The sequence below is a fragment of the Danio rerio genome, chromosome 8 (genome assembly GCF_049306965.1).
Source record: "Danio rerio strain Tuebingen ecotype United States chromosome 8, GRCz12tu, whole genome shotgun sequence".
NCBI classification, from domain to species: domain Eukaryota; kingdom Metazoa; phylum Chordata; class Actinopteri; order Cypriniformes; family Danionidae; genus Danio; species Danio rerio.
Window position 1 is genome coordinate 26,894,781 of NC_133183.1, and position 15,528 is coordinate 26,910,308.

The 15,528-nt window shown below is 36.1% G+C and overlaps 1 protein-coding gene across 2 annotated transcripts in view; it reads right to left on the reverse strand.

Annotated features, from left to right (window-relative positions):
* The window catches only part of ahcyl1 (adenosylhomocysteinase-like 1), a 39,281-nt gene extending 26,344 nt beyond the window's left edge, over positions 1–12,937 (reverse strand). Inside the window, exon 1 of one of the 2 annotated variants that reach the window (NM_201293.2) lies at positions 12,460–12,937. In NM_201293.2, coding sequence (NP_958450.2) covers positions 12,460–12,648 — 189 coding nt within the window. In that variant the 5' untranslated portion in view covers positions 12,649–12,937. Of the gene's footprint in view, positions 1–3,874; positions 3,948–12,459 lie in introns of those variants that run through there. The other variant, NM_001431061.1, reaches the window with a different exon arrangement.
* Between the last annotated feature and the right edge of the window lie 2,591 nt (positions 12,938–15,528).

Consider the following 15,528-nt stretch of genomic DNA (forward strand, 5'->3'; position numbering starts at 1 on the left):
AAAAAAAAAACACAGTCATTAACAAAAAATTCCAGCAGACCATTAAATACCCCAAAAGCTCAGCATTTTCAGCATCTGGAACAGTATAATACAAAAATAGATTTTCAGTTTTAATCTAGTCACATTGGATTGGTCCAACTGTCAGTTAGCGATCAAAAATAAGTGGGCAGGAGGCTTGAGGCTAAAGTAACCTTCAATCTGTGACCTTAACCAGTGACATCTGTCTGATCATGTGTTTGTGTGCAATTTTAATCAGTCAAATAATCTGACCATCCAATATATTTACTGTCCAAGTGCAGCCAGAGACAGATAGAGATGGCAGAACCTCAGTCTGTGTATTATGTGCAAACATAAGATTTAGTCTAATGCAACCGATGAGAGTCAGAAGACTGCATTCCTTGCAAAAGGGTTCATTTCAATAGCTTTTTACAAGCTAAAAAACAGCAGATCCCCTCACCCTTACAAAACACAGCTGCCAACACATTTCCTACTGTGAACTACAGCCAATATGGAGATGCAGAGGAAAGTTGTTATTGGATAGAAACAATACCAAATAGCTCAAAGGACTTTTTGGGTAATAAAAGTTTAGTCACTAGTCATCTTTGACAGATCTTTTTTGTTTTTCATTAATCACTTAATGAATGGTAGAAAACATGAAAATTTCTTTTTTTGTGTGGTAATAAATGGCCAATTAATTTATAAATCTTAAACTTTTGCAGTTTATTAATGATCAAACTTTGTCTTAACAATAATTTTATATTTTATAATTTTTGTTTTATTCAATCATTGAAAAACTAGTTAGCAGGTCATAATGGATTTTAACTTTTTCATGGATATTCACCTTATTCTCCGCCGACGAGTGGGCACTGCCATTTGAATCTTTTTGTCTCGCGACTTCCGGTCACATTCACTTCCATTCATTTTTTGACGTTAAAAACTGCTCGTTACGCTGCTTGATGTTGCAATTTGATATTTTATTATTATATTATTCTACTTGGTCTGTGTAGTCATGCAAACATTTGTTTGTAGAGCAAGTAGTTTGGCCATTTTCTGCCGTTTATTATTCCTAGTCATTTCTCCCATAGGCGACTGAATCGGAAGTTCTAAGACAATCGCAAAAACAGGCGCACTTCCGCATTTTAGAATAAGGTCAATAATGCAATACCATATAATCCCCTTAAAAAAACATCACTGAACTAAAATACAAACAAAAAATATTCTGTCAGTCATTTTAACTGTTTTTGAAACAAGTCTTCTATATAAAAAAATAAATATTTACTTCCTAAATTGCAGTTTATTCCTTTAATGACAAGCTGAATTTTCAGCATCGTTACAATTCTTCAGTGTCACAAGATCCATCATACTAATATGCTTAGTTGCTACTCAATACACATATAGGAGAAAAAAAGAATCACTTTTTCAGCTCTTTTCCATCTTATTCGTTCTTCATCTGGACTTTTGCTGTATAAGCCACTCTGTAAACTAAAGACTATGGGTGGTAGAGCTTTTTTGTACAGTGCGCCTAAGCTATGGAATGGTCTACCCATCAGCATCAGGAATGTTGCTTCTCTGGACTGTTTTAAGAAATTTCTTAAGACTCACCTTTTTGCCGTTGCTTTTAACTTAGATTGATTATTTTTGTTAATGTAATCACATCGTTCAAATTTTATTGTTTTATTGTGGTCTTTTTACTGTTTTATTGTTTTGCTTTGTTCTGTCTGCCTTGTAGTGCTTTGGGTCTGAGAAAAGTGCGCTAAGAATAAAAGTTATTATTATTATTATTATTTTCCATAGATCTGTTTTCCTCCAACTCTTCCCTACACTTAACATGACTTCAGATTTTAGTTTGATATGCAACGACACAGTACACCAATTTCTCTTTACTCAAAACATTCACAATCCCAGAAAATGTTCAGTTCCCCCAGTAGTGTTGCTTTAAGAATATCATAAATAGGTTTATTTGTTATCTAACATGTGATCTGACAGACAGCACATAAATCCTGAGTTTAGTTGTGTTTGGACACAAAACTGCATGACATGCCATTGAAGTTGACAAAACACACAGCTGGCGATTCAAGGAAATTGAAGTGATAATAAAAATGCCATTGAGAGATGATATTGTGACCCCCGGGTAGAGCTTGGAACTCAAAGTGCTTGAAATAACCAGACAGTACCGATCAGAGAATAGCAGAGATATACATCTGCAGGTGAAAGACTAACAGACGGAGACCAATAGAAAGCTATGAACCATGATGAAGCCTCATAAGCGTTAATGTCACTTTGAGCTCATCTCACTGATTACACTGTCAGTTAAATGATTAAAATTGTACCAGGAATTGAGTTCAGGACCTATGATCTATAGCATAATGTCTCCACATGTTTTTTATGAGGGAAAAGGCAGAGGTGATTCCTGCATTATAAGACCTCAACAAGGCCAGATTTAAATCAGATTTGAGGTGTTGTATCTTATAAAACAATAGATGATTACAGACAAGTACCATTTACAAGGTTTATTGAGGAAGATATAACCCAGCAAACAATTTCGTGCTTAATAGACGTGTAATAGAGATCTAAACGTAGACAGCTTGGCTATAACAAGACTAAACTTGGGCTGTCAGTGAAAATCTAATAGACATCTAAGAATGGCCCAAAACTAGACTAGTCATCAAATAGACAGATTAAACAGACTGTATTTGTGAAGTCATTCAATTGTGTTTATTTGATGACTAGTCTAGTTTTGGCCTTTTTTTAAGAATCTATTAGATTTTCACTGACAGCCCAAATTTAGCCTTGTTGTTGCCAAGACTACTGTTTAGACGTCCATTAGACATCTATTAGACATCTTTTAAAAGCAAAAAATGCTTGCTGATGGGTACTGGAATGCTATACACAAACATGTATAAAAATTATATTTCTAAATATGTGATTACCCTGATAAGATAGTATATTAACCTGATTATGCACATACAATTTTTTAAAACAAGTTTATCATGTAATATTAAAATGAAATATCTTTTTTATTTTTTATTTTATTTTTTTTTCATATGCTGATTTTACACATGGGTTAATATGCTGATTTTGAAATAGTTTAATGGTTGAAAGATTGCTGATAAATGAAACAATTAAATTATTAGCTTAATAATTACAAATTATTAGTTCCTCTGTTTACTCATTTTACTAGTAGAAAAAAATCATCACTTTATTATTATTTTTTTAACATTTTTTATTTGATTGTTCACAATTAAAGTTCAGAAGGACTTTTATATTAATTTAGTTCTATAATATAATAAAATAATTTGCAATACCATTAATGAAGAATTAAAAATTTTAAAGAATATAAATAAAGGTAAAAAAAAAATGAATAACTTCATTTTTTTAGCATTTTTATTAACACTGACAAAACTTTATAATTAGACCGTGTAATTAGACCATCATAAATAAATAAAAATATATAAATAAAATAAATAAAAATATTATAAATATATAGCCAGTTAATATATATATATATATATATATATATATATATATATATATATATATATATATATATATATATATATATATATATATATCAGAATATAATGAAACATTCATATTTATCAACAGAGGTGAAAATCCCTAAAAATAATTATTAAAATATTTTCAATATTACATTTTAATTCTAAGCAAAAACCTAAACACACACACAATCTGTCATACATCTTACAATGCACACAGTATGTAAAGATACCTAATTTCATTTTTTCCAAAGTTTTTATTAATATATAGATTTTTCCCCCACACAGCTATACTGTATTATTCCTCAATGTATATAAACCCCATTTTCTCTGTGTCGTGCTGTATGATGAAGTAGTTAGCATAATGTGTCACTTACCCTGGGAAAGTCATAGCCATGGTTCATGTTCCCTGTGTGTGTGTGTGTGTCTGGCCTGAGCTCTTGCCTGTGTATTATTACAAACTGCTGTTTGACTACTGTACTTTTACAGGGGGAGGTTTCAACGTCTTACAGCGGACATGAGGCTATGGGGAGGTGACAAGGGAACCAATAAATCAAGCACTCGCAAACCCGACCTGCCTACTTTCTGCTCTCCTTCTGTAATCCGCCGTTCCCTTGCAGCCAGCGTTTGTGTTCAGGAATACCAAAGGAAGGGTGTATTTGTTGCCCTGGAGTGTTTTAATCCGACTGGTTCTCCTAGTGCCATCGGAAACAGACTCTCCTGCAGAGTTTATGCGGAGCGGCTCATAAAACAGGAATCTGGCGGGAATTAAAGCATGTTTCTGCAAACCCCAAAAGCATCCACAGTAGGTCATGCCGGTCAACTCTATTCCGAGATCTGACTAAAAATAGCTGAAAAAGAAATCCATTGCAGTTTATCGACTGTTCCGCTTTAAAGCTCAAAATGATCCATAGTGGTGGAAACAGACAGGCAGGACAAGGCCAGCAGACGCTTGAGCCGTTTACCGTGACTCTGCCAATACCTGCTGAAGTCCTAATGTTACCAGCCTGGCGCTCGGCCACAGTCGCTAATCCTAGGCTGAGGTCATGCAGTGTACACTCCGCATGATTGTCAACAAAAACAACAAGCTCAGATGCAGTGCTAGGGCTTTTGATTTAGTGCTTTAAAAAGCAGGGTTGTCAGTTGATTGTGAAATGTAAGTGAATTATTAATATAATGATTATGTATAGTTTCCGACTGTTAGCCCATAAATGGAAGAGATTGCATTATAGGGGTTAGTTTAAATATGTTATAACAGTGGGTTTGGAATTTAGGGGTCAATCAATATATTGTTTTTTTCACGCTGAACAAAAAGCCATCAACGGCCACATCGATGTAATTGACGTTTTATATACATAAACAAAAACACATATACATTATATGAAATATACACACTGTGAAAAATGCTGGGTTCTACACAATTCATTCATCTTGTTTCAACACAAACCGCTCAAGTTAACGTAATAGTTTTTACTAATTTAAGTGGATTGAACACAAAATAATTAAGTTGTCAAAACATAAGAATTGTGTTGCTTCAATTCATTTTAAATACATAGTTTGAACAAGGAGTTGAAGTCAATTTTTGAAAATAAGTAAAACCACTACCTTTATTGTAATATGCCGATTTTTTGCAAAAGAACAATTTTTTTAGGTCAAAATATATTTCTTAATATTATAAACAATGGAAAAAGTCATGCAATTTTATTTTTCTTTGAAGACTGATTTCATAAACTTTTAATTAAGAATACTTATCTGAAACACTCAAAAAATAGTATTTTTTTTGCTCATTCAAACTACTTAATTAAAATAAGCTGAAACAACACAATTCTTGAGATTTTATCGGGACAACTTAATGTTTTTATGTTTAATCCCAATAAATCACAATAGTTGGAGAAAGGAATAAACTAAGTGTTGCAAAAGCGCTCTCAGGTACAGAGTTTTTGTTTTGCCGGACACGTGCAGTAAGATAGTTCTTATATTCTGATCAGGCACGTGCACACATAGGGCTCAACCTGTGCAGTGCACATGCCCTTTTTAGTCTTGGATAGAAAGTGCCCTTCCAAAATGATCAAAAGTGCCCCCGCGACGCGACACACCCTCCGTCCCGCCCTTCAGTAGGCGCGCGACAACACTGATCTTGAGTATGCGCGCTCAACCCCCCCCCCCCTCCCCCACTTTACATTATGCGCGCGACAACACAGCTGATTAGAACACGCGCGACAACACCGCTCTTCAGTACGCGCCCCCCTTCAAAAAATGTATCCTGCACATGCCCTTTGGACCGTCTCTGCACGGGCCTGATTCTGATCATTGCAATAATGTTATTAGCAATATTGTAATGAGCTCATTTTTCATGTGCCATTACTGGTGTAATGTGTTTTTCTTTGAGGGTGGGAGGGGTAGACCACACATTGCCTTTTACAGTGCTGTCTGTCTTGTCGAGCGCAGTGGCACTGAGAACATAATATTTCACATACTTTTTATTTTGCAGATGTTATATTTCACAAACTCTTTATTTCACAAATAACAGCGATGAATCATTCAGTTTGTAATGCACACAAAACTGAGAGCCTCATAACAGTTCAATATGTGTGTGTGTGTGTGTGTGTGTGTGTGTGTGTGTGTGTGTGTGTGTGTGTGTGTGTGTGTGTGTGTGTGTGTGTGTGTGTGTGTGTGTGTGTGAAGCAGTGGCGCAGTAGGTAGTGCTGTTGCCTCACAGCAAGAAGGTCACTGGTTCGCTGGTTCGATCCTCGGCTCAGTTGGCATTTCTGTGTGGAGTTTGCATGTTCTCCCTGCATTCGCGTGGGTTTCCTGCGGGTGCTCCGGTTTCCCCACAGTCCAAAGACATGCGGTACAGGTGAATTGGGTAGGCTAAATTGTCCGTAGTGTATGAGTATGAGTGTGTGTGAATGTTTCCCAGAGATGGGTTGCAGCTGTAAGGGCATCTGCTGCGTAAAAAACGTACTGGATAAGTTGGCGGTTTATTCCGCTGTGGCGACCCCGGATTATTAAAGGGACTAAGCCGACAAGAAAATTAATGAATGAATATATATATGTGTGTATCGGTACACCCCTAGTGCAAACTGTTGTCACAATTGATGGAGTAATACTACAAATCACGAGCAATGCTTCTGCTTTGCTCTCAGTTAATTTGCTTTTATGTCATCTTGCAGTTCCACTTTGATACTAGAGTAGGTACTCAAATGTGCACTCTTAAAAACAGCACTTTAAATCTCATAACTAATGATTTTAAGATGTGTGATTTTTATTGCTAAAAATAATTTTGCATCATGACTGTCAGATGTCTGTGAAGTAAATCTAGTAAAAAGGTCAGGTGTATTACTGTCTAAACTAGGTTTAATTTCAAAACTAAACATAATGTCGGAGCAATAGCCTAGTCACAGCGCAACAGTGCTTCAGGCGTCCCAACTTCAAATCATAACACGTGGACCTTTCATGATCCTGTCCCTCTCTTTTTCCTACAAAAATGCCAAAAAAAGATCTTAAATCAGGATATATACAGGAATCAGAGAGTGAAATTTAATACATTTTAAAACTCTATTCATACATTTTAAATTGGCTAATACTGACTAAATGCTGATTGTAAGTAACTAATCCTAAAATAAAACATTATTCATATATTGAATAAAAATGCAGCAGGCGGTGCCCTTAGAACAGCATAAAATAACAGTGTTGCCTTGGTTACTGCAGTAAACAAAGCAGCATGATGACAAATCTAGCAGGATTTTATCGATTTCATAAACTATGTAGCATCCCACTATTCGCAGATTAAATGCTAGCATACAACTATACATATGCACAGTATAATCTAAAATAATACAATATTTAATACTTTGCCACTCAGCATTTAAAACATTTTAATACTCTTAAGGGTCTTAAATTTCTTTATATTTATTTGTCAACTTTTAATACTTTTTTAGACCCCGCGGACACCATTATCAATGTTAAAATCATACAAATTAGCATATTCTAGAACAATTGCATACATTTTGCCCTCAGTAACGTCTGTTCTTTATTGTATCTTTATACTTTTCATACACATTTTGTAACAACTATATTTGTATATTTTGACTTTATTTTTACCCTGAGGTCGTTTACATACTATGCCGATGTAATACTCAACTCACAGTAATAAAGTCTAACAATGACCAGCCTGTGACAGAGTTTTACCATTAACAAAGGCCATTTACTAAACAGCTGATGAAGCTGTTTAGTTCTCAACCCAGTTTTTTCCCCCCAAGTCATGTTGACGTAACTAAATTGCCTTAACAGGATTTGGCTGAGAATATGAAACATCTTAAACTCTGTTTAAAGACATTTCAGCATCCGGCTCAGCCAAGTCAAAAGCAATCATGTTCTTGAGTAAATGAAATAATTGAGCTCTGAAGTGCCGATGGTCTATCGTGAATAAATGAAACGCGATCTAAGCTCTCTCAGATGACTGCTCGGTGTAAAGAGACCCGAATATCAGCTCAAGCACTGAAGCAACACCATCGCTTTAAACCCACAATGCATCCATTCAGCAGAACTAGACATCCAAACCCATAACTTCCCTGATAATTGGCTGAAATTTGATCTAATCTTTAAAACTATGTGTATCAAGTAGAACAAGCAAAGAATCAGTAAGGAAGCAGAAAGAGTCATTTAATTGAAATGAATGTAACGGAGCATTAAGAGAGGTCTGGATGCAATGAAAGCTCTCCATATTTCCCATTTGACAGGCTGAATATACACAATGAGAAAAACCCAAGGTCACTGCAGGGCTCTTATAGCAGGTAGGGGTTGATCAAGGCCCCATGCCAAGATTTGGCCAGAGAAACCAGAGAAAATGTTCCTAAACAGGTGTCATATTTCTCCAGTCTGAGCAATTTTCTCTCACAATGTTATCAGAGCCTCCTGCTCAGCGAGGGAAAGGGCTAGCAGAGGTACCGAGAGAGAAACTTTCTCACACCCTCCTCAAACTGAGAGGAAAAGAGGATACGGTTTCAGAAAAAAAAATAATCGTGATGACTAGTGGAAAGCAGTGCCAGTACACACACAAAAGAGGGAATATGCATGATCAGAGGGGAAGACAGATGAATGTCTGCGATTTTCAAACCTTTGAGCTTTCCTCAAAAGAGACATTGGCTGTTACAAGGTAATTTGTGTGCTAAAAGACAAGCACATAATGTTTCTAAGAGATCAACTGTTCTTTGTATTAACATGTTATTATGAAAAACCCTGTATTAATTACATCAGATAACTCTGAGTCCAGGTAGTATTACTTTTTGAATATTGGAGAGTGTTTAACAATAAATTACTATTAAGGTTATTTTATGTAAAAAATAATTTGTGAAATTCAGCCAAATTCTACATATAAAAGTGCTATGCAAAATCAAAAAATGAGGCTAGATGTTTGTTCAAACTAGTTATTTTAATGGAGTTTTTTGGGACAACTTAATTGTTTAATGTTCAATATACTTAAATTTGTAAAAACAATTAACCTAACTGATTTGTGCGGGGACAACATAAAGGAATTGTGTGGAACCCTGCATTTTTACAGTGTATACTCAAAAAAATGACGTTTGCTGTTTGATCAAACTACTTATGTAAAATGAGCTGAAACAACACAATTCTTCAGATTTTTTTGTTTGCAATAACTTAAATGCTTTATGTTCAATCCACCTACATTTGTAAAAATTAAGAAGTTAGCCTAATTCCTTTCCAATACAAATCGATTGTGTGGAACCACAGCATCTGTACACACGTACACAACATATTCAGATTACTCGTCTTCTGAAAACTTCACTATTTGTTTGCAAAATGATTAATCCTCTGGTGATTATTTATTTAGTTGACTTCATTGGAATGGTACCAAACTCAGTATACATTTTAGCATATGCCGTGTGACACAAAGAATAATGGGTAAAAGTGTTAAATGGTCCTTTTAAAAACTCATTCTGGTGTTGTTAAATGCATCTAACATAAAACATTTGTTAGTGAAAACTTGCGAAAGATATCCTTAGCCTATAAAGAATTTGGAACAAAGTTTGTTTGTTTAGACTTATGGCTTTGATTATTATTACTTATAATTAGGGATGTCCAGATCCGATCACATGATTGGAAATCGGGCCCGATCACGCGGTTTCAGACTAGATCGGAATGGGATAAACTCCCATTAGGACTCCAATATATATGTATATTATATATTCTCTTTTTTTAACACATCTATAGTTATGCGGTGGCACAGAGTTAGACCTTTCTTGACTTACACAGAAACAGCAACGTTTGCAGCATGACATCACTTGTTGCAGAGACGCTATTGGTTAAACGTCGGCAAAGTAGAACACGGAAGCAGCTTGAAGTGGAAAGCGCGAGTATAGCTGCGTCTCCAAATCGCATACTTATGCACTATTCTACGCCATTTTGTAGCATAAATAGTGTAAGTAGTGTGTTCACCCTGAAAACTCTAAAAATAATAAGTGCACTTTAATTACCCGGATGATGCACTCATTCAGCTGCTAAAATGAAGTGTGTAATGATGGACACTTCACGCACTCAACGACCGCAGGTTTGCTTACGTAGCGGAAGGGGCGGAGCTATCGGCGCACATGTTGGATAACTTTATTTATTTTGGATAGTGAAAGTAAATTCTCCTACGAGAGTGATTATAGCGCCTCCCGATGGTGAATGCAGTTATACTCACGGCAGGTATTATTTGATAATTCGGTCGTTTATTTAATTTATTTGATACTGATTTGGCAACCGTCAAACGTCATCAGGGAAACTGTTTGAATTTCCACTTAGTAAAAAAACATTAGCGTGCCATTTGGGACGACACTACATACATTTACTATGCTGTTGAGTGTGTAAGTGCATAAGTACATAGTGCATGAGTGCATAGTGGATAGTGTGCCATTTGTGACGCGGGTGTCGGTTTTGGTAGATACTCAAAATTAAATGACTCGGACTCTGACGGCAAAAAATCCTGATCAGGACATCCCTACTTATGATTATCTAATAGGGCTGCATGATATTGGAAAAAATCAGACATTGCGATGTTTTGTTTTTCTGCGATATAAATTGCGATATGAATACAATTTCACCAAACGACTTAAATCTTTCTATTTGGTAAGAATTTAAGCACAGATATAGAATCATCAAAAATAGCACTACATAGCATCTTAATTGTATAAATAATTCAATAAAATATTTTTATTAAAGTTTTAAACGGTACAATTCTTAGTGCCTGAATGCTTTGAAACGAACATTCTTGATATGCTCATACAGTCATGTAGGGCTGGGCTAATAAACGATATTATATCGAATCGCAATAAAATTTATGATGATAAGCTCTGGATAAGCTCTGGACTTTTTTTTTACTCTAAATTGATCTAAGAGCCAACCACACAGCAGAAATGTGGAACAATGGGAATCAAGAAGTGTGTTGATATTAATGCACCAAATTTTTGGCTGTCAAATATTATCACCCACCAATAATAGGTTATTTAATGGACTCTCTAGTTTTTGTGGCATCAGTCATTGTTGGGATACTCTTTTAAATCTGGAAGCTGATCTCGAAATATATATCGTTTTCGTTTAATATGGAAAATACTTAACTGAGGTTGCATTTTTGCCATATCGCCCAGCCCTAGTCACATGCCTTAAAAACATGTAAATTATAAACATTTGCTCCATTATGGTTAAAATCTCCAATGACTCTGAACTATGTTCTGAACTGTGGCTCCTGGCCAAACATAATCCCAATTCAATATTGCAGATCTTTGCAAAGTGACTATTGTGGATACACACATTGCGATAAAGATGCTAAAATAATATATTGTGCAGCCCTATTATCTAATGCGTATCTTATTATTTAAAATGAGCCTAAATTATTAAAGATTTGAGTCAAACTGGAAATGCTTCTTCAGTTAGATGCTTAGAACGCTATAAATATGTCATAAATGTATTATAACAACTGTTTAAATATAATTTAGTACCAGAGTCTTCTAGATCCAAAAAATGTAATAACAAACGTAACTAAACTAGCATATATTACATGTATGTCAATGAAATAGAAATTGTCATTTTTGACTGCCATTCAAACAGCACCTTAACAGTTAATACACTATTTTTTAGTACAGAACTTACGTATTATAACTGTACATGCACACTGCATAATTATTTAAATTGGATTTTTTAATACTAAAGAGTTCTGCAAACATCAGCAGTGAATTTGATTTGGCGCTGAGTGTAATGCAGCTGAAGAGAAGCAGCAGAACAGCCCTTGGCTCTGTTGTATAACCAGCTGACAACTCGATGAGCGAGTGGGCAGAGTAGTATGTGCCTCCTTTACCACCCCCTCACACACACTCCAGAGGGCCACCCTGAAAACATTTACACAATCTTAGAAAGATCATATTTCATTTGCACTGTAAATGATCTATCTATCTATCTATCTATCTATCTATCTATCTATCTATCTATCTATCTATCTATCTATCTATCTATCTATCTATCTATCTATCTATCTATCTTTGCTGAGTATCTTCACTCTTTGATCTCTGTGACATTGTCCTAGATAGCTACTACCATCCCAGGTGTTAGAAATCAGAGATTAATTTTAGATACAATAAAAAAATAATAATAATAAAATTCCCTACATTTCCTTTAGCTTACGTGATATCTGAGAATACACAAAGGTCAGCGGTTTCTCCAAACATGACGACCGGAGCAGAGCCGGTAAATGTACTACTGGATGCGGCGAGAACAGAACTGTGGAAAGCCTGGAAATGCGCGTCACGTGACTCTAATAGGCTCCAGCACACCTCTAGTTCAACTCCTGTCAGGGATAATCTTTCCTAATGATCCGGTAAAGTGAGCAACACACGTCCCGAACTTAACTGCGGTGTTTTTGGTGCACAGACTGAGGCGTGTTTGGGCTCTTAACGAGCGCGCTTACCTTTTTGACGGATTTGTGGGTCGGGACCGCAGTGAACGCGGCGGACAGCTCTCCGACGTTCATGTTCACGTCGCTGTGCTTCGTGGCTGTCATCGCGGAGTATTTCTCGGCTACGTTCTCGCTCTCTTTAAACTCTTTGCTGGCCTGTTTCGTCGCCTCCAGCTTGGCATCCTCGCCACAGTCTGTCATGGCAGTTGTAAGTGTGCGCGGTCGCCGGGCGGTTTTCGCGGTAGTCCTTCAGCTCTGTTACTGTAACCTTTCGATTCGTCCTTATGTTGCGCTTTAAAAGCTCCGACTGTCTCAAATGCGGAAGAGCTGATTGCGCAAAAAGCGTGTGGAAGGAGAACAAGCTGTCGAATGAGGAGGGCAAACGCACGCGAGCGTATGCGAGTTTATGAGAAGGTAATTTCAGCCCGAGCCGCAGTGGACCGCAGATTATTGTATGTGAGTGTCCGGTTGACGGCCAGCAGCAGCAGCAGCATCAGCGGTGGGCGGGGCCTCGAGCACCTGCGCGCAGAGGAAGTTGCACGAGCAGCCTGGTTTAGCAGCAGCGTAGAGACATTAAACATTTATTACGAAAAACACGTTTCATATCGTGTTGACCTCGTGAAAAATTTTAAAGGAATAATATTAGCATGTATCTTGAGGAACATAAGGTTTACCTGTCAAAAAGCAGCTCAAAAATAAAGCAAAACAAAACTTGACAGCTGATTTACACACACGTTTGTTTTTGGAGTTGGTTTGGACTTTTTATAGACATAATAATTTGTAAGCTTACAAACTGTACATTCTGTCTCCTTTCCCCTAATCCTAGATATAAAATCGCCACAGAAAACTTAAAAAAATTCCTAAACTTTAACTTTTTTTTTTGCCTTTTGACTCATGATGACATGTGGAATGTCCTCAAACCATGTTTACAGTGTAGCCCATGTAATATGCATGTTATTATACACATATGTGTCATAAACCTGACAACACACAAATTCATTCATTTACTTTTTAGCTTATTCCTTTATTAATCAGGGGTCACCACAGCAGAATTAACCGACAACTATCCAGCATATGTTTAACATGGCGGATGCCCTTCCAGTCGTAACCCAACACTGGGAAACACTCATACACACTTTTTCACAGACACACACTATGGCCAATTTAGTTTTATTCAGTTTCCCCTATAGCGCATGTCTTTGGACTGTGAGGGAAACCGGAGCACCCAGAGGAAACTCACACGAACACTGGGAGAACATGCAAACTCCACACAAAAACACGAACTGATCCAGCTGAGGCTTGAACCAGCAACCTTCTAGCTGTGAGGCGATCGTGCTACCTATTGCGCCACCATGATGTCCACAGCAAACATATCTCAAATTTTATTCACTCTTATGTTGTTCCAAACCTGCTTATACTGCAAGACTCAAACGTTTCATGTAGCATCTTTTCCAAATTGAAAGCCAATGGTGACTGAGCTTGTCATAACATCTACTAAAAAAAGCGAAACCACATAAATATCAGTAAACTGTGAAATTTCTATATTATAGTTTCATACAACCTTTGCCTATTGAGTCCAAATTTGATCGATGGAAGCTTTGTGTTTTTGTTTTATGGAATCAAATCTAAAAAAAATGAATCTGTATTTTTGGTTTTGTGTATGAAAAAATATTGGGGGAAAAACAGTTTTGGAAATAAGTTGATTTTCATTTCCCCATTTATCCTGTACTTTAAAAGTATATATGTTTTAGTTTGCAGATAAAAGTATAGATTTGTTCCACAAAATAAAGAAGGTAACTATTAATTGTATCTCACATTTCTGTCTTTCATAGAATTATTCTAAATTTGCAATGCTGAGGAAAAATAGCTAAACTGAAAAAAGTAAATGACTTTTATAATAAAAATATTTATATTATTCATAATAATAAGCAAGGGGCGACGCAGTGGCGCAGAAGGTAGTGCTGTTGCCTCACAGCAAGAAGGTTGCCGATTTGAAACTCGGCTAGGTCAGTTGGCGTTTCTGTGTGGAGTTTGCATGTTCTCCCTGTGTTCACGTGGTTTTCCTCTGGGTGCTCTGGTTTCCCCCACAGTCCAAAGACATGCGGTACAGGTGAATTTGGTAAGCTAAATTGTCTGTATAGTGTATGTATGTGTGTGAATGAGTTTGTATGGTTTTCCCAGTGATGGGTTGCAGTTGGAAGGGCATCTGCTGCGTAAAACGAATGAATGAATGAATAATAAGCAATTCTGAGAAGAAAAAGTATGAATTCTATTATTTATCAGGGGTCGCCTCGGCAGAATGAACCACCAACAATTCCAGCCAATCTAACAAATTAAATCCAACAAAACCCATGCAAACTCCACACAGAAATTTCAACTGGCTTAGCCGGCACTCTAACCAGTGACCTTCTTGCTGTGAGGCGACTGCTAACCACTGAGGCACCGTGCCACCAATTACCTTAAAGAAAGAATATGTATTTTAGTGAACTTAAGTTAGTTACATCAAGGTAATGTAAGGTTGTTTAGTTCAGTAAACATAACATTCACAATTCAGCTTTAATTTATAAAGATATTTAAGTTCATAACTAAATAGATTAAAGCTAAATTATGAATGTTATGTTGACTGAACTAAACAACCTTACATTATCTTTACGGAACTAACTTAAGTTCACTATTGACCAACATGCAGTACTGCACAAGCAACACAACTCCCTTTCATTCATTTTAATTAAGCAAGCTGTTTAATTGTGAAAGTTTACTTTTTCTTTTTTTTCCAACACAACTCTTTTGGTTTTGTTTAATTTAAATATAGTTACATTCCTTGGACCAACTAAAGCCATAATCCATTTTTTAGTGTCCACCCCTCACAAATCTCTCTTTTAAAATGTATATTTTTAATAGGAAGCTATGCAATACTATATTTGTGCATATAAATAAGATTAGTCAGCACTGAAGTCAAATGTGGAGCTTATCTAAAAAAAATCACTTATTATAATGGTCCAAAAACAAGTACAACCAAATTTAAATGTTATATAAAAATATTAAATGCAAATTTTACAAAGAGGAAAATTCATGAGAAGC